Source organism: Papilio polytes, unplaced genomic scaffold, assembly GCF_000836215.1.
Source record: "Papilio polytes unplaced genomic scaffold, Ppol_1.0 DF823177.1, whole genome shotgun sequence".
NCBI classification, from domain to species: domain Eukaryota; kingdom Metazoa; phylum Arthropoda; class Insecta; order Lepidoptera; family Papilionidae; genus Papilio; species Papilio polytes.
Window position 1 is genome coordinate 1,688,113 of NW_013526027.1, and position 20,949 is coordinate 1,709,061.

General features: G+C 34.3%; 1 protein-coding gene across 2 annotated transcripts in view; it reads left to right on the forward strand.

Annotated features, from left to right (window-relative positions):
• LOC106105189 (6-phosphofructo-2-kinase/fructose-2,6-bisphosphatase-like) overlaps positions 1-20,246 on the forward strand; it is a 23,387-nt gene extending 3,141 nt beyond the window's left edge. For both annotated transcript variants that reach the window (XM_013285451.1, XM_013285450.1), the window contains exons 2-9: positions 1,549-1,883; positions 9,190-9,324; positions 11,641-11,801; positions 12,710-13,099; positions 14,545-14,766; positions 17,803-18,037; positions 18,591-18,718; positions 19,669-20,246. In XM_013285451.1, the coding sequence (XP_013140905.1) occupies positions 1,559-1,883; positions 9,190-9,324; positions 11,641-11,801; positions 12,710-13,099; positions 14,545-14,766; positions 17,803-18,037; positions 18,591-18,718; positions 19,669-19,776 (1,704 nt within the window). In that variant the 5' untranslated portion in view covers positions 1,549-1,558 and the 3' untranslated portion in view covers positions 19,777-20,246. The remainder of the gene's footprint in view (positions 1-1,548; positions 1,884-9,189; positions 9,325-11,640; positions 11,802-12,709; positions 13,100-14,544; positions 14,767-17,802; positions 18,038-18,590; positions 18,719-19,668) is intronic.
• The last annotated feature ends 703 nt before the right edge of the window (positions 20,247-20,949 follow it).

The following is a 20,949-nucleotide window of genomic DNA, read 5'->3' on the forward strand; positions in this document are numbered from 1 at the left end:
TATATATATACGTTTTTATTCTCTTATCTTATCCTTAGTTTATAACACAAAAAAAAAACCTTTCAAAGTGCTACCCAATTATCTTATCCCTTGTCGATTTACGAGTTCCATAAAATCGATGAAATACTACTGCCGATTAACGTTTTATGAGCAAAAAATGGACAGAACTATCTCCCAAATATTTGGGAGACCACCCACGGGATAACATGTGTCATGTAAATGTTTTTGTGGTTGCAATTTAATTTAGTTTGGGTAAACCTGAAAGATGACATATGAAAAGGCAAACCAGTATACATGAGGTTATATTTCTTGTCTTATTACTTTACTAACGGTCGACTGCTTTTTAGTCAGCGCGTAATTAAAAATTGCTTATAATATTTCTGCGTGCATAAAGTACTTTCCCGTCCAAATCCCGCCTAGAGTAGTCTAGTTCTAATAGTCTTTGCACAGAAAAAAAAATCGGGTTTTCGCTATCAGCAACGCGAAAACATCATATTTACCAAATATAATGTTTTTGCAGTATTACATACAGACACTCCAATTTTATTATATTGATAGGTTCAATAGATATGAAGTATTTTGTCTACAGTAGCCACTGACAGAGACAGTTTTTGTACTAATGTTTCAGTAGGTTGTTTTAAATACTTATTTTGTCATCGTTCTGTAATTTTCCAAAGTTATACGTCGTTGCGATAATATTTGTGCACTCGCTATTGTCGTTTATTCCTTTATGATATCGATTTATTATTTTACAAGTTACTGCAACAATTTTTTGTACAATAACACTTTAGTATTCGTATTTTATGTTACAAAGTTACTCCCGTAGGGTCGGCACAACAGGGTTTTGTCCTCCAAATAACTCTATCAAACTTCATCTCAGTCATCACTCCCTTTTTAATCATGTCATCTTTCACGTAATCCATCCATTTCCTTTTAGGTTTGCGTCTTTTTTATAAGGTACTAGCTGTTCCCGTGCGGCTTCATCCGCATGAGATTAAGCACAGAATTATTCAAAAATATGCTTTAATTGCTGTTATCTTAGGCAACAAAGAAGTTTGTGTTTACGCTTTATTATAATAGGTTAGATACCATAAGACATTAGCGACATATTCATGTTGCTTTAAACCTTGATATATGTACTTGTTAATATCAATTACCACTAATTAAAAATGTACTGTCCTTTTAAAGTTTAACTTAAGATCAATGCCCTTTCGTAAGCTTAAGAATGCTCTTGATTACAAAGAAATATTTCCGCAAAACATGCAGTAAATATATTTTTATAGTCGTTTCAACTGCTATAATAAGCTTTTATACAACAACAAAGAAAACTGGTGTTCCATATGATCGTAATTTTCAGTTATAAACGTATTTATTTTATACGAAAACCTGGATTCGGTCGCTATAATAGATAGTATACTTTAATTTACATAACTATCTATACATTAAGCAAACTTTGCATATAATTGTATTAAAATCTAAGGTGGACCTAGACTAATGCAAAAACAGTAATGTTTCGAATGGATTTAACTTATTTTTATTATTTTTCAGATCGCTATTGATGGCGTTACTTTGCATCCGTGGCGACTGGTACCTGTATCTTTGGCTGATATACTGCAAGATCTATTCGGCAGTCGTATGGCTTGTCGGCAATCACTGCCGCGGAGCTGATAAGCGGGCCGTGATAACCGCCGGAGCCGACCAGTCGTCTGGAGGCCTTCACAGAGTGCGCACGCGTCGCAAGAGAGCGCAGCACCATCGTGTCAAACATATCGCATTAGTGAGGAGACCATCTTTGAGACGAATCGTCATGGCACCAGGAGCTAGTACCGCGCACACTATGATGGAAGACAAGGAGAAGGCACTTCACGGCGCTTTGGCCACAGGTTAGTAAAGTGAAGATTTTTGATAAGTTTAACAAAGCATTCGTTACCATTCTTGGCAGTGGTTTCAGGATGCGTGTGTTTTCCAAATTTTATATTTAGAACGAAAATCTTACAGCGAAAGTTGTGAAACGGTATTGACACACATTTTCATCTTCACTAAACGTTCGTTGAACCTTATATTTCGATGTGTAAAGTTTTTAGTATCAAAAATTCCTATATGCAGTAACAATCGTGTTGTAAGATGTTTACTTTGTTGAGGGACTGGTAACAGAGGGTGAACGGCTAACAATTGAAAAAGAAATCGATACGTGAGTTGATTATAATTCGGCTAGTTGAATAACGCCTTGACTTTGAAACAATTTAAGGAATCGATTTCGCGGCGCCACTCTCTTCCGGGCTTCCTGGTCTTTGAATCATAAGGTCATAGCGAGGATCGATATTGATAAATAAATATATCTTGATTTCTTGATGTATGTTTATAGTTGCTGTCAACCTCTCATTAAATACAAGTTAATACGTAAACATTTACGCTTTGTATAATCTACAACACCGCGTACACACTGGCCAGTAACATTCGACATTAAGATTTTTTTTTTAAGATTCTGAGGCAAAGATAACGTTTGCCATTATGCCTATTTATTGCTATCATATGTGTGTTACTTACAAAAAAGATTAAATTATTTATTCTTCAAATATGAATGTGCTAATATGTAAAATTGCAAATCATGGTAAAAATTATTTACAAGAAATTATAACCTTTGAATTTGGAATGTCGAATCACGAATTATACTTAGGCGGGTAAATAGTGCACTTTGGTCTTATATTAGTTTAGCGCGAGTTTTTCATCATCCAATTGCGTTCTAATTAGGGAATTTCTTGGCGTTAGGTCAAGATATAACGCGATGCGATATATTCGCAAGAAAGCGATTAATTCGTTTTATCGATAAAACAAACTTCGAGAAACAACGATGAGTGTGTTGTTGTTACAACATAATAAACTAACACTATAAGTATATTAGAGATTGGTGAAAAATTAAGATGTTAAAATTAAACTATGGATTTAATTTTCCCGCTGTTTTTGTCAAAAGTAAATGTAATAAAAACCTTTATTGTAACACTTGTCACTCTTAGATTTTAAAAAGAATGTTTTAAGAAATAATAAATACAAAAGCTTCCGAAATATAATCGTTCTTATACTTGAAGTTTGCATTAAATTCAAAATCAATAGATATAGAAATATAAAACATTAATACGGTTAATGTATCTCTTCTTGGAATTAACTCTAGCATCACGAGCTGGGCACACAGCCAGGGAAATTTATTTGGTGCCCGCTTGTCATCCGTCTAAACGTGTTCAATAATTATTTGCTACATACACATTTCACGCACTCGTATCGTGGTTACAACTAAGCAATAAAATATTAAAACCTAAAACTCGATTTAATGCGTAATTAATACGTAATCGGAAAGCACTTTCAGTTCTTAGAAATTCTTGTAATTAATATCGTGCATATGGTTGTTTTCCTCAATTGTAAACAGCATTGTAATATGAAATATTGACCTTCAGTGGAATTACGCATTTTAACAACTAACGGTTACATTCATTAATTTACCTTATTAAAACCCCAATTTCGTATGCAGCTTATTCCCAAAATATTAGAGATATGTTTGTGGTTAAATAAACATTGGTTTCCTCTGCTCGAACATTCTTACAATTCATTTTTCTCTATTGTGAATTATATCCGATATTAAATACTGAAAAAACAATCTTATGTTTTCGTTCAAATATTTCCACAATGAAAACCCACGGTTACTACTTACGCATGAGTGTTTGTTTGGTTATGTAAGAATAAATGCTTATTTCATAATATAGTAAATTGTCGTATAAAGAAATGAGAATAGGACCAAATAAAGCAAGCTTTTGCTGATTAATTTTGCAGTTATCAAAAAACAAATGTCTTTATAAGATTTAATTACTTTTAAACTACAATTTAAAAAGATAACCAAAAGTCGTTCTGTTAATGATAAAGCATTGTCTTGAGAGATCGGTCAATTGCCTTGAGCAAGCCGTACCACGAAGCGCAATTGAACTTTGAGCTTACGTTCAAAAATAGATCGGTTTTAAAGTCACTGTAACGCTTTATATTAGCACTCAGTGAAATATCAAAGTTCAGTTACGACTTGGTATTATTGTCACCATTTTGCAAAAGTACAACGCTTTAAAAAACAAATGGACTCCATGGTCTTTGGAACAAAATTTTATTTTCAGTGTAAATACTAATATATAATAATGTACTAGTAACATTGGAATAATTCGTTTAAGGAAAAATATGTTGTAATTTGGATTACGTAGTTAGAAATGTCGAAAGGAATGAGTTAAAATCGTCAATATGCAGAACATGTTTAACGAAACTGGTATGACGTCGGACCACGCCCCCGGTGCTATTGCGGTCGATACGTTTGACAACAGACTATAAAAAAATCTACAGATAATATTATAAATTCATTAAAAGCGCAGGTATTATATAAAACCAAGATATTTCTTTTTGGAATGAAGTTCGAATGTATATTAATGTTAGTTTAACGTACACTCGTGTTTATTGTTATAAAAAATCACTATCATACTTCATACTAATATTATAAATGCGAAAATTTAGATGGATGGTTGTTTGTTAGAGTTTGCGCCTAAACGGCTGAATGAATTTCGATGAAATTTTGTATAGATGTAGACGACAGTCTGGGAAAACATATAGGCTACTCACTTTTATTTTTTTTAATCCACGCGGACGGAGTCGCGGGCAAAAGCTAGTAATTTTATAAACTAGACATATCTTGTTGCTTCTAGATTTTAGTTGTTAGGGTACTATGAACTTTAAAAGTTTCGTAAACAACAATGACATGTGATAAATTACTGTTGTTTTTCGCTTGATATCGTGCCCCCAGTGCGGTTTTATCAGGGGGCGTGTTGCTACCAACGTTATCTTTAACAAATATGTAACTCCGCCATGTTGGCCTTACAAGACGGATTCGTTTGCTTTACTGCTGGATGATGTAATAGCAATAATCTTTATTTAAACTTAGAAAAGGGCTCTATTAAAAATAACTGGGATAAAAAATGTCTTTGCCGCTTCTAAACCATCAATGTGTAAAGAACCATAGTATAATCATGAAATGCGAAAGTTTTGATGGATGGATGTTTGTTAGAGTTTGTTGCCTAAACGGTTAAACGGATTTCGATGAAATTTGGCATAGACGTAGATGATAGTCTGGAAGAACACATAGGTTTTGATTTTTTTTAATTCTACACGGACGCAGTCGTGGTAAGCGTTTCCATTGGCAATTCTAAAACTTTTGAAAAGTAGGGTTCAAAGCACTTGTAGTCCTGGTTACTGGGATTTAAAAACTCTTGGCGGTATTGTACAAGTATAATAATAGCGTATCTAATAAGCAAACTTATTGATGTCGAAATAATGTGATCGCAGGTACTGCGAAACAATTGACGATAGTATAATTATCTATGGTTCTATTACTATACAGATAAGATTATTACTGACGAAATATTTAAAACATGTGGGCGTTGGCTCTGGTAAAACAAGTTTTGTTTTTTTAAATGCCCATGTCCTAAACGTAATTGGAATTGATTTTGCATTCAAATGTATGTTTTGAGATAATTCGGAATACTTTTATGAATTGTACACTTTGTGGTTTTGTTATTAATCGTATGAAAACTTCCTTGATTACTCCATTTCAAACATATGAGCTTGTTTATTTTTTACAATTATGTTTTACTGTCACATAACGGAAGGAAATGATTTTAAGAAACAATAACTTTTATTAACCAAAACAATGTTAGTAATAGATAACGAAAAAACTGTTTTAAAGAGTACTTCTTGTTTATGAGTTTTTAAATGAAATAAACAATTTTAGTATGAAATTTTTTTATCAGTAAATCTAGAAATCTCTTAACTTCATTGAAGATTGTAATACTGAGAATCCATAATTACAATATCTTTGTTTTTTTATTTGATGAAGATATTTTAACTGTTATCTGTTCACGGCACTAAAACATGATGTAATAAATAGTTATGTAATTAAAGAGATAATATTACGCAAATTGTTTTTAAAGCTGGTAATACTCAGTGTCATCGGCGGGAATTCTCCGAAGGGTCACTACGTCTGGTGATAGATTGACTTCAAAATGCACGCGACATGAATCGCTAGCGTGAAAGGTGGACGTCATTCATTCATGTTGTTTTCTATAGTCGATAGTTCACATCATACTGTTAAAGAATTATATTCGATTAGCATTTAGGATTAAGGGCCTGTCCCACCACTGGCTTATGAGGCTCAGATAGCTTATAAATGACATCACTGTCAGATAAGGTAACAAAATCCGATATTTCCATCACGTATTTTACACTTTAGATTGTTATCAGACAATTCACAATTTGGTGGGACAGGCCCTAAATATCGTAAAGCAAATTATAACCAGAGGGTTCATTACGAATATTTAGTAATAAATGTGTTCTTAACGTATGAGATTTGTTGGCATACTTTACGCCTTAGCTGCTCAAATGTAATACACATTTCTCAAGAATATTCGTAATAGACCCTCAGAATAGCTATAATTTAACACATGTGTGTTCCTTTGCAATGCATGTCTTATATGATTATATTTTAAGCATTTGATCATTATACCCAAATGTGCAGGAATGTAAATAATCTTAAATTGAATAATTCGTTATGACGCTGTTCTTCTTTCTTCTTTCTTCTGAAAGTCTCACTGATTTTGATAAAGTTTTAAGTATATTAGCTTTTTAAGAAGTACTAAAGTAACTATAACATTCACATACAAATGTATATCGCTAAATTAGCGTTCGTGCTGTTTCCGTTATCATAAAATTTATTTACACCTTTTTTATTTGTTTGTTTCTTACATTGTAAATTAATCGTTCCAAGGATATAGTATTAATATTTGGGTTCAATAGAATTAATTCATCACAAATATAAGCTTCCATCTTTACTGTAAGGTATTTTATAAGATTTTGCATTAAAAGCGGTAATACTCAACTTAATAAAAATATTTAGATACTTATCGTGTTAATTAAAAATTGCAATTACTTCGTCCGGCGACATCAAGCATGTTTTTTTATGTATTATATTACAGTTTAGAACTTGACTAAAAAAAATGAAAACATCATCATCATCATCAACAGCCTTCACCTGCCCACTGCTGGTCATAGGCCTTCCCCAATGCCTTCCACAGAATGCGGTCCTCCGCCTTCCGCATCCAACGACTATATCACATGAAGATATAATGATATGTAAATATTCGAGAACAACGCGTTTGTTGAGATCACTATACTATAAATACTCGGTCATCTCGAGATCCAATAATAAGTCTGTTGAATCTATTAGAGGTTGTTAATTTTATTTGTACAAAGTTATATTTATATATCTTTTTACTATAATTAAATTATACATAGATATGCCCAAGTAATTTTAAAATTTATTCGTTTAATTTTATCCAGAAAAAAAAAACTAGCCTTGTTTAACTATAAACAATAGGGAAAGAATAATTCATGAATCACTTTCTTCTTCAGTAATAGGAATGGATTATCTTGGACTCATAACATAAAAGTAATTAAAGACAGTTTAAACTCACGTTTGTTTTCATAAGTAAGGTATTATGCAACTAAATATACCCGCCCTATATAACTGGCCTCGAGCACTTGTCGTGTTCCGACTACACTGGCACGGTGCTTTTCTCGATAGTCCAAAGTCCAAACCAATCTACTAGGGTTGTCAACGGTATAACGAACTATTTGTTACGTTCAATACTATAATAAACTTGACAACCCTAGTAACAATCAAACATCATGCCATGCTAACTGCTGGGTTACGTTCTAGAATTCTTTGCCGTTTTTATGACGTCATTATTTCTGAACATGTGGCGGTTCCAACACTCTGGTTTTTATCTCCTACTCATAGGGGAGATGTGTAATCTAAAACACTTCGCTCTGTAAGCGCTGTTTACAATCTTAAATACGTCATTAATGGAATCCGGGATTTAAACGTTGCCGTATCATCTGTTACGCATTTAAATTTCGTTTCAATATTTAGCCGCTCGTCTACATTTTTCTTACTTAAGACATCCCTAAAATTGACCGGGAATTTTAAATCAACGGAAACAATTTGATTGCGTCAGACAATGTCAGTTTGTTATGACATTTACAATTGACGCCAGTTAAAAACTAATGAGTCGCGTGAGGTTTGTTTCCATTAACCAGGCGTGTCGAGGTGAATGACGTGGGTGCGTTTGCATTGGAACTTGTGTTAGTTCTGTACGAGGGCGCGTCGCTATGCCGACATTTTATTGGTCGACCTCATATTTGTGTTCTAGTGGCCATGTTGGTTTATTTATAAATTGTTTTAGCCCTCGCTACGCAACATTTTTACGTTCGATACTCAACAATAATAGAACACGAAGGTAAAAACGTCAGATTACAATTGTTGTCAACCAGAGATCCCCAGACTTTTGCGCAGTCCTGATTTTTTTTTCGGGTTTCTAAAGTTTAAAATGTCTCATTTTTCGCCCCGCTAAAGAATAGCCCCTCCGTCATCTAAAACAGACATTATCTTTAGTACGAATTTGTCATTACAGAACACTCTTAAATGTGCTCTGGTTTCCTAACCTACTTTAACGAAGAAAGCAATTTAGCAAATTAAAATGGAGCAAGTGTATTGTACCCGTAAATTATTTTTATGTACAACATTTAACACGGGTTTTAGGAGGGTTTGTTGAAAATATGAGACATTTTATTAAGGATCCGCTTAAAGCATTCTGGTCATACAACACGCGTTAGCATGTTCATATTAAATGGTGGGCACAGTGATGCAAAAATACTATGCCTAATTTCAAAGAGATATATTCGAACAGTGTTTGTTATTTTAGTGTCATTTTATGATAGCCATTTATGAACTTATTTTAGGACAAAATTTGTATATAAAAAGATATAAAATTCAACATTATTTATGTAGTGACTTTATCTCTTGATTTCATTTTTTTTAAATTAGCGCAATATCCAAACTTGATTAAAGCTGGAACAGATTGTTCAATCGTCACGAACATTTCAAGTTTAATTGAGATAATTGTAACACTGATTAAAAGATAATTTATCGGTTATCAAGTTGACCCGGACAGTTAGCTCAATCAAGGTCATTCAATTATTACATGATATTTGCAAAAATAACAATACAGAAACAAATTCAATGTTATAACCAAATATTTATTTTCTTTGTTGTAGTGTCGATGCGTTCCCGTCGTATCAGTCAGTTTGCGCCACTATTGATTGCGCTGGTGGGGCTACCGGCGCGCGGCAAGAGCCAACTGGCGCATCGCCTCTCCAGGCATCTTAACTGGAACGGAGAAAGCACTAAAGGTAAACACACTAGATCTATACCTAACTAAACTAATGAAGAACTAAGAATAGTCCATAGACAATGTTACATTCTTTTAGCAATATTATTAGATTGTAACTGACGTTCAGTTTCGCGGTCATCTGGAAGACAAGGCCAAGCTGGCTTCCAAAAAGCTGGGTGTGCTCAGTAGGGCGAAGCAGTATTTCCAGCCGGGCCACCGCCTACTACTTTACAAGGCGCAAGTTCGGCCCCACATGGAGTACTGCTCGCACCTTTGGGCGGGAGCACCCCAATACCAGCTTCTTCCATTTGACCGCATACAACGGAGAGCGACTCGAATCGTCAACGACCGAGCTCTTACCGACCGGCTAGATCCTCTGGCCTTGCGGAGGGACGTCAGTTCCCTCTGCATCTTTTACCGCATTTACCACAGGGAGTGTTCAGAGGAGTTGTTTGGAACGATTCCTGCCGCCGAGTTTCGTCATCGGACGACGCGACAGACCGCCAGGTACCATCCTCACCATCTCGATGGCTGGCATTCCACAACCGTGCGGTTTTTGCGGAACTTTCTGCCCCGCACAGCCGCGTTGTGGAACGGTCTGTCCTCGGCGGTATTTCCAAACCAATACGACTTAGGGCCCTTCAAGAAGCGAGCCTATCATTTCCTCAAAGGCCGGCAACGCATCTGTAGTTCCTCTGGTGTTGCGGATGTCCATGGGCGTCGTTGACCACCTAGGTGTACACGCCGCTCGTTTGCCCCCTTTTTACTATAAAAAAAAAAAAAAACTTGATCTACTGTTTTTCAATGATTTAGGACCTGTCTCACCACTGGTTGATAGAGGCCCAGATAGCTTAAAAACGACGTCAAAAAATCCGATATAATTATCCCTAATTTTATACGTTGGATCGTTGTCTGACAATTTACAAGAATTTGGTAGTACTGACTCTAAGGGCCTATCCCACGATTGGTTGATAGAGGTTCAGATAGCTTAAAAATGACGTCACTGCCGATTTAGGAACAAAATGCGATACTTCCATCACACATTTTACAAGTTGAATTGTTATCAGACAAATTACACTTTGGTGGGACAGACCCTTAGAGTCTAAAGTTCTCATACATTTTGTCCTTATCTCTTACCGACTTGAAAGAAATTGTGTACTCGATTGCCGTCTAAATAGCTTGCTAAAATGTTCGCTGAATCATTCCACGAAACAATTAATGTAAATGGGTGACAATTGTCCAGTTGATATACGGTTTATAAAACATATGTCTACATATGCCAACCTCGACATGAATTGTGTCGTTTTATATCTAAAAGCATCGGAGAAACGATAACAAATATTGCAGTGCCTTGACCTGCTTCAAGGTGTCCGCAAATCAAACGTCTGTCAACATGTAGATTGTTTATTATTGCATATTTGATTACATACTCTTGTTACAGTAAATACTTTTGCGAACATATTTTGTAAAGAAAATTTATTTGTAAAGTGAAAAATCCAAGTTTACATTCATATTTTTATCAGATACTATCATATTATATGTTAGAAAACCTAGCATTAAGTTTTATAATGAGTGTTTTGTGTAGTATTTTATTCTATTTTCCTGTTAAATTACTTATCTTTAGTGTATTTTGATATATCCAATGGATCGTTGTCCTTAAATCCTTAATTATTATAGTGTTGTACAATGTTTAGATAAAATAATCGGTTTTATAAATAAATTATAGCCTAGAACATTTATTACTTTACCATTAGCTCGTCCACTTTATTTAATTTGAATAATATTTATATGAAAACACTGTCTGTTCCTTTCATCGCAGTACGCGTGAAGAATTCGAAACAATATCAGCAAAGAACTCGTATATCTAAACATCCATTGAATGTCGATTAAGTTATTATTATAATAATATGTTATTAGAATTTTAGACTAAGACTTTAGATATATTACTTTACTTTTAGTCAGTATTGCCCCTTTTGAGCACTTGTAATCTACAGGTCTTGGGGTCGAATCCCGCCACGTCTCAATGTGATTTTTGTATTTCATATGTCCATAAATTACCCGATAAGGTGAAAGAAAACATCGTGAGGAAACCTGCTCATATTGGCCAAGAAATTCAAAGATATGGCAACCACCCCGCACTGGGCCAGCGTTGTTGACTATGGCCTTATCACTCTTAGGGTTAGGCTCTGAGCCCCTCAGTGGGGACATAATACAGCGAGCTGGTGATGACGATGTCGATGGCCCTTATTGCCATTTGTAAACGTAGACAACATTTAATATTAACCTTTTTAAATGCTACTTTATTACGCTTTTTAATTATGTTTTTGTGTGACAGTGTTCGACTGCAGCGAATACCGTCGCAAGCATATGGCTTTGTATGGCAGCCACGACATCTTCCGTGCAGACAATCAGCAGGGTTCCGCTATCCGCCGGCAAAGCGCGCGCGAGGCGGTCCAAGACGCCGTGCTGTGGCTCAAAGAAGGGAACAGTGTTGCTGTAAGTCACATTTTTATATTGCGTGCATTACGTCATAATGACGTCATTGTGTGCATCATAATCGATGGATTACAAGATTAATAAGGCGGGTTTATTCTATAACAATTATGACAGTAACAAGGACATTATAAGTGGAGGTACACCGGTAGAGGTAGACCTAGACAGAGATGGATGGATAGCGTGAAAGGTGACATAATCAAGAAGGGAGTGATGATTGAGATGACCGATGATAAAGTTACTCGGAGGACGAAAAACCGACCGACGACCGTACAGTAGTAGGATAAGTGAAGGGAGATGATGAATTGTGATTGTATTGTTAATATTGTAATGGAGATTTCATTGACTGAATTTAAATGAATATTTAGAAAAAAATTAGGATAGATTTGAACCTCATCTGTGTTGAAACTGAAAAATTTTCTTTATCCATGTTTATCCGTCCATTTGTGTAATTAACATCCTGTTTGCAAAGTTGTTATAGATAAACGATTGCATAGACAGTTTAAATAGCAGATTAGAATAACAACATTAGAGATAGCCGTCTGCTATTGACGTAATAAACTATTTGCATGATAAGCTGATCTCTTGATAAATAACATCCTATTTGCTTTAACATCGCACGAGTTACGCTCACAAACTTCGTTAACTTTAAAAAAATCATCTAAATCTTTCTTGAAAAATTCTATTGACTAGGACATTTATTTCGAAGATCTTATCACTAAGGGCCTGTCCCACCACTGATTGATAGAGGCTCAGGTAGCTTAAAAGCGATCGATAATTCCATCACATATTTTATACGTTGTATTATCTGACAATATCCAAAAAATTGTGAGACATGCCTTAAATCTTTTGTTAATTCGTTATATTAATCATTATCTAATTTTTGTCAAACTTTAGCTTTTCTATTCCAGATATTCGACGGTACTAACATAACACGCGAGCAGCGTCGCGAGCTGGACGAATACTGCCAATCCGATATGGGCTTCAGGATTCTCTTCATCGAGTGCGTCTGCGAAGACCAAGAGTTGCTGGAGAGGAACATCATTGAGATCCTGCATTACTCCGCTGATTACAAGAGTATGAGTGAAGAAGGAGCCGTAGATGATCTGCGGAAGAAATTGGAACATTACATGCGTCAGTATGAACCGATAGATGGGAACTTAGAGACCATAAGTTTTGTACGAGTGGAGAATATGGGAGAGACAGTCACAGCGCATAAAGTGATAGGACAGAAGGAATCGGGAATACTGGGTTATTTGTCCGGAATGAGAGCGTTACCACAGACGTTGTATTTCACTCGGGTGAGTTAAAAAATTATACATTATTTTGTTAGCTCTCAAAGACATTTAAAAAGCATATAGACTAGGCAAAGTCAAAATTTCTTTCACCGTTCTTTGAAAGGCACTATATTAGTTGTCAAGTTTCTATCTCGTGTTCTTGTGACATGTAAAAACATTTCACAAAATTAATTTATTAGAAGTTTGTTAGAGCTCAAAGCTTTAAGCCTAAATGGCTGAACAGAACTAGGAGAAATTTGGCATAGACGTAGAAGATAGTCTGGAAGAACACATAGGATACTCACTGTTGTTTTTTTAATTCCTCGCGGACAGAGTCGCAGGTGACAGCTAGTTAAACAATAAGTAAAGTTGTCCAGCTATAATAACAATGTCTTCAAGATTTGATACCAGACAGTCTTTCATAGTTCACGCGACATCGGTAATCAATTTTCTTAAACGCTGCAGTATTATGATTAGAAATTATTATGTTACTACTTTGACATTATTATAGTAATGATATAAACATATTTCTCATGTAACTTTCATTCTGATATCAAATGGAAATTTTATTAACATCGCTATTAATAGTTCCAGCAACAAACAAGTCTCGGAATACATACGCTTTAAATAAATAACTCGATTCGTGCTTCAACAGTTTAATATAAACTTGTAAAAGTAGGTTTCCATTGCAGAAAATGCAATTATTAGTTAGTCTTTGTTTCGGATTTTTCAGTCAAATAAAAAGGCATAGCATGATGTTTGTACAGGTATTGTTTTAGTGGATATCTAATTAAATATTCGAAGGAGTGTTCTCTTACTTACCATTCACATATCAAAATGTTATGATATCAGTATTAATTTTGGCAAACATTCTTAAAACTGGAGACATTTCTGAGAATTTGCCAAATATATATATATTTGGTTGATGATATGTCTCGCGTACTACAAAACTAATAAGTTTACTAGTTCTGAAATAGTACATTATTCTTAAAATAAAATATTTAGAACAAATAGTATACAATTCTCAGTCGCGATTCAAATTACTAATGATTTAATTAAATTAAAACTCAAGGTTAGGACGGTTAATTCGTTTGATATAAGGAACATTTAGTAAATCTATACTAACATTATAAAGAACAAAGATTTGTATTTTGTGTGTATTGAAGTAATTCAAAAACTACTAGGCCGATTTCAAATAATCTGTCACCGTTAGAAAGGACATTTATCTGTGAGTAACAAAGGCTATGTTTTTTTTTATTATTTGTTAATTTCACGCTGACGAAGTCGCGAGCAACATCTAGTCTGTTATAAGCATTTGATTTTTATTAATCGCATAGTTTAATATTTTTTAGACGACTTTTTTTGACCGACTACCCACAAGAAGGAGTTACTCAATTCTGTATATTTTATGTCTGTTACGCCATATTCGACCCCATGGACCATTTTTTAAACTAACAAACTTTATTCAGCATGGTGAGAGCGAGTACAACGTGGTCGGTCGCATCGGCGGCGACGCGGCGTTGTCTGCGCGCGGTCAATTATACGCACGAGCGCTCGCCGACCACGTGAACGCGCTTGCAGGACGCGAGCCGCTCGCTGTATGGACTTCAGATCTACGACGCACAAAACAGACAGCCGCTGATATACGAGCTCCGAAATACCCGTTGCGAGCACTTAATGAACTTGACGCTGTAAGTATTTGGCCTCCACATAACTCTATCATACGTCATCATTTTCTTCTCGACCATGTCACCTTTCACGCAATACATCCATCTCTTTCGAGGTCAGCTCTGCCTTAATATGCCACTAAATGTAATAATTTTAAACATGTTTCATGCACTTTAGCAACAGACGAGTTTAGAAGAGAGACGAGAAAGGGATAACATCCCGAATAATATTTTAATCCGTGTCTATATTATTTTAAACGGTATCAAGTTTTTAAAATTGCTATTTCAATATTTAAGGCGCTGTAAAAAAATAATAACTTTATTGCATCCAATTTACTAATTTTTTTCGAAAATATTCTTATCAAACACGTGTATAGCAATGACATAAAATATATTGTAAGATTGCGTATCAAATTATGATATATTGATTAATTAAATGAGGGAAATTTTCATTGAAATATTTAACTGTGTCAGTATGTAAGGAAAATTATTATAACAGGTAAATATTCAAACACTGATAAACTATTTACCTACTTACCATCTGGGGCAAGGTGGTCACTTTTTAATTTATCAACATAACGTGAAAGATGTAATAAAAGTCGTAGAATTAGGTTGTCTCTTAATATTACATTTGTTAACCATGAGAATTTAAATAATGATTTAATACCTTTGTTTTTCCAAAACAAGTTGTAGTCAATATAAAATACATTATATTCTTAAAAATAACATTGACATCATCAGATTTCATTGATAAATCATATTTATCTGATTAATCCGCTTTTGTATGATTTTTCATACTAAAAAGATACTAAAACGAGATATAAACATATTTTTACGTTATTTGTAAACAAAACAAACGACCGATAGGGAATGATAAAATTATTGTCCGAGTAAACAGCTCTGAACACTTTTACAACGCGTGATATCTTTTAAAACACATGATTTATTTAAAAAATAGATAGATTTTTTTTTTATTGGACCTAAAATTTCGTACTAACTCGATAGGACTGTCTCCTGAACTAGCAATACTTGTGTTTCAGGAGATAGGGCCTTCTCCTAACTACTCTTGCGCTATTTGTAAATAAAAAGCATATTTTAATGTACTTTTGATATATCGTAAACACATTTAATCGAAATTCACTTATTTTAATCATTACTGCGTATTAATTTGTGATTCATGGTTATATTAGGTAAAACCAGAGATAATACTTGATATTTTTATCAATGCAAAGTAATATTGTACCAGGAAATCGTAGATTTGTTCTATCACAACTTTTTTATAAGACTTGACTGTGAAAATGACTTATTTCCTCCTTTTCAATAACAATGCTTACGGTTGTATGCCATAAAAATTATGTTTTAAACGTTATTACGCGTTTGGTGAAAGTTTAAATTTTGTATGGCACTCGGAAAGTATTTGTTTGCTATACAATTTGCAATGCACTCCCCCCTCATCCTGATATACGATATTTTATCATCAACTTGCCTTTGTCCCTACGGAGGGTCGGCACAGTATGTGCTGCTTCCATATCTATCAGCCTTGATATCTGAATCCACTCCCTTCTTAAGCATATGCTCACGTAAACCATCCATACTTTCTTCGGTTTTTCTCTACCTTTGTATCCACATTTAAGTTTAACACTTTTTTGTTAATGTCCCCCTTCTCTCTTCGCACAACATATCCATACCACGCTAACCGATAAGATATTTGAAAACTATTATACAAAGTTTTATTTTCCGATAAACATCTTGCATAATGTAACCTTACGTGAAACCGCAATCGATTTTAAATGTTTTCGCACTGTTACACAATGCGTGATTTTCTTTATTTGATAGTTGTATTGTGGTTTTTTGATTTCCTATTATTCTATGGCATATAGAATTTAATACAAGGATGAAAATAACAACAAAGAAAGCTAGAAGTCCATTTAAAGTACTTACGCTGTCTTGATTATTTTCAATTATTTTTATTTCAATAAATAAAAAATGTGCCATTTATTTTTGTCTTCTGGCTTTACTTTTCACGTATTGTATTCCTTGTTGTTGTTTATTAATCGTAATGTTTTCAATCTAACAACACAAGTATTAATTACAAACATCAACATGAATGGAAACTTTTCATATGTTACATTTCTTGGCAGCCATATTTAGCCCACATCTTTGACTAAACTGTCTGCGATTGTCAAATGTTTCGCGGCCAATTCAATTGTTTAGTTGCACAAAAATCGAGTAGTGTGCACCTCCATATAAGCTTATAGGAATTAATCAAGACTAAATAGTTGTGCGATAGTTTAGTTTCAGGTGTGAACTATAATGTTCATGCATTTCACAGTCGCGAAGGAAAATTACCGATCGCCAATTCTATTTTTATGAAAATACTCACAACTGAAAATATACAGTCGTAATCTATGTTACGTGGAAAAAACTTTCGAATTTTCGATTCTCATGCCAACAGATTAAACTTTCTTTGCGTCATGAATTTCCCGCCTTTTAAGACGAATTCATATCCGGTTATCCATATCAACTTTTTTCTAATATTATCGCCAATTTTCAATACCCATTTATCTCTACGATAAAATTACATAGAATTGTTTATTAGGGTAATACAATTCTAAATTAAATGTAGTTAACAGGAAAAGTTATTGAAGATTAACCAAAAACAGTAACCGAAAATTTTAATCATCACTTCCACGCCCCTAAGAGGTAGCCCTAAGGTTTCCATTACTAAGCGTCTTGGCACACTTCTCGTCTTTTCAGTCTTTTGAATACACCAATCGGGATCTTTGTATTTAATATCAACAAAATTCATTTATATATATTCATTAAATATATAATATTAGCTTTCGCCCGCGAATCCGTCCGTGTGGAATTAAAAAAAAACAAACGTGACTAGCCTTTGTCTTCTTCCAGACTATCCTCTACATCTATACGAAATTTAATCGAGATCCGTTCAGCCGTTTTGGCTACAAACTCTAACAAACATCTATCTATCTAAACTTTCGCATTTATAATATTAGTATAGGCACTGCACTGTTCACTTATAGCTGTTACTTTTTGCAGGGTATCTGCGAGGGTTTAACATACGAGGAGATGCAAGAACGGTTCCCTCAAGAGTTCGCGTGGCGTGATCAAGACAAGCTTCGATACCGGTACCCGTGGGGCGAGTCGTACATCGATATAATGACGCGACTGAGACCCGTACTCACCGCGTTAGAGGATGACCACAATGTTGTAGTTGTCGGCCATCAGGCAGTACTGCGTTGTATGCTCGGATACTTCCTTGATGCTAAACTTGGTAAGTAAAGTCATTTTATCTTCTACAATATCAATATTTATGTTACTTTTGTCATAGATTCAAAAATTATATAGAGGAGGTATATTTGACACTTGAATTGAAGCGTTTTTCACATAATTAATAATGACGCTATCTATTAATAGATCCTTAAAACAATATTAATTGCTATTAAGTAATATATAAACGTTTATATTTTATTTTGTAATACTGTTTCGTTTTTATAACAAAAGATGGAGCTTATTATATTATTTAGAAAAAAAGTTATTACTCGTCAATACTCAAGGTGACATTAAACTTGACAACTGATAGTGTACATTTCAGAGAAAGTACCGGTCAAAAATTTTGTTTACTATGCCACGTCTATATATTTTTTAAATGTCTGCCTGGTCATAACATTCCTAGATAAATTAGTGTTCTTTACCCTAAAGACTTTTAAAGTCAAATTCATTAAAATAAACTTCTTCTTAAAAGTAATTACGCGAAAAACTTTACAAAACGAACTATTTATTTATCCAAATAAGATTTACTTATATAACTTTTTTTTTATTCACAGACGAACTGCCGTACATGAATGTGCCTCTCCACACGATCGTGAAACTGACATCTTACGGCTACAAGTACAAAGTTGAGATGATAAAGTTGCCCATCGAGTGCGTGGACACACATCGCAAGCAGCCCAAGGTAACATCATCCATCTTAGATAATAATGCAAGTCATTTTAAACACTCTTAATCAATCATAATTATTTTTTAATTTGTAGTACATTCCGACCTTCCTTGATATTTATGTGTCACATTTCATTACATTTGATAATGGCAATTTAATCAATAATTAATTTAAAACACTTAGTATTTGATTGTTAATAATGAATAGGGTCCGAAACAAGTGTACCGACTAACAGATTATATTTGACATTAACGGGAAAGGCATAGATTAAAAAAGACTAACTGTTGCTTGCGATTTCCTGAAACGTGTAACTGCGTGAAATCTTACTTAATATTATAAATGCGAAAGTTTAGATGGATGGATGTTTGTTAGCGTTTGTAGCCTAAACGGCTGAACGGATCTCTATGAAATTTGGCACAGGTTTAGAGCATAGTCTGGAAGAACACATAGGCTACTTTTTAACCCCCGAATAGTTACGGTTCCCGTGGGATTCATTAATTTAGTTTTTTAATATTCACTCGATCATTCTGTAACGGTTCAACATATCGTATTGAAATTTGGCACAGATATAAAACAAAGTCCTGAGTACACATAGGATAAGCTTCATCCCCGAGAAATGTCCGGTTCCCGAGGGATACGTAACTTTTTGTAATTTATATAGTTTGTATGTTTTCTAATACTACGCTGACGAAGTCGCGAGCAACAGTCCATTAAACAATATAGCCTGTGTTACTCTGTGATAACGCAGATTTTTAATGATGCAAGAATTTTTTATATCGACCCAGTAGTTTTTGACTTATTTTAGTACATATCAAAAATAAAAATCTTTCGTCTTCATAATATTAATTATAGATATAAGAATTATATTCCATCCAGGCACAACTAAGCTACCAATAATAAAAATGATAATTTCCTTATATGTTGACATTATAATAAACACAACACAAACTAATTATTTTTTACAGAACTGCTCTATAAACCGAAGCACTGCCGAGGCATTGGTAACTGTGCCCTCCCACTACGACACGCTGCCTTCCAACTTATGGCAGAATCCTACTGAGGCGCAGCTTTAGGCGCCGGAGCCGCGCCTCAGAGCTCGAGGCGCCTGACTTCCACGCCTACACGACACGGGGAACGGAAACTCTCTAGTGTATACAGGCCTTGCTAAAAGGCCCTACATCGGCTTAAAAGGCCCTATTTAAGGTCTTAAAAGGCCATACATAGGCTCAAAAGGCCTTACTTGGGCCTTAAAGGCCCTATCTCCGCCACATTGGCCTTAGCAGGCCTTGGCTTCAGGTCGAAAGCCACGGATACGCAGAAAAGAATGCCATCTAGCGATCTATAGACTAAATAGACTGTTCACGCTCAAAGTGACAAGCGAGTTAGTTTTTAAATTTTTTTTTTAGTGAAACAATTTACGTACAAAACTCAAGGATGTGTTCGGATACGAGTGTTAACTTCCAATTAATGAGACTGAAATGGTTTTTAAACGTCGTTTCAATTTAACAGTTCGTTTATTATTAATCTTGATGTGTTCTTATTTTTTAATCTATAGTTATATTGTGCATTATCTTATGTCATTTTTAATGTCATCAAATGCTTTTATATTTTAATTTTTATAGTTTTTTCATTTATAATATTAAAGTTAAAGTTTACGTCTTATAGGTTATGAGTAAATTCAACGAAACGAGTTATTTTAACTAATTCTATATAATTAGTGAATAATTTTTTAACATAAGTTAATTACATTTTAAAGATTAAGAAAAACGATACTGGTTGGAAAAGTTGTGTTTTTTGCCGGGATATTTTGAGCAATGTCAAGTATAATTACTTAGGCTCTCATTTTTAATGTTTAAGACGGTGGGGTATACTTAGACTATGCTTAGGATGTAGTATATTCCTAATTGATTAAATAGTGGTTCAATAGAATCTATACTAGAGGTTATGTTAGAGATATGGTTTTAAACGACATACGTAGTTTCTTTCAACGAATCTTGTATGTGGAATTAATTTTTTTAATAAATGGAATACATGAGGAATAAAAGTGTTTTATTTATTAACCTGTTTTTTTTTTAAATAATTTAAATTTTGTGTATTTTTATTGACAGTTTTTTTTATAATATAAGGTGGCAAACGAGCAAGCGGCCACCTGAATCCACCGAAATGGAAAGCGTCCGAGTTTTAAGTAGAATTTATATGTTCTCAACCTTAGGGTCTGTTGAATATTACCATTGCCCTGGGCGTGA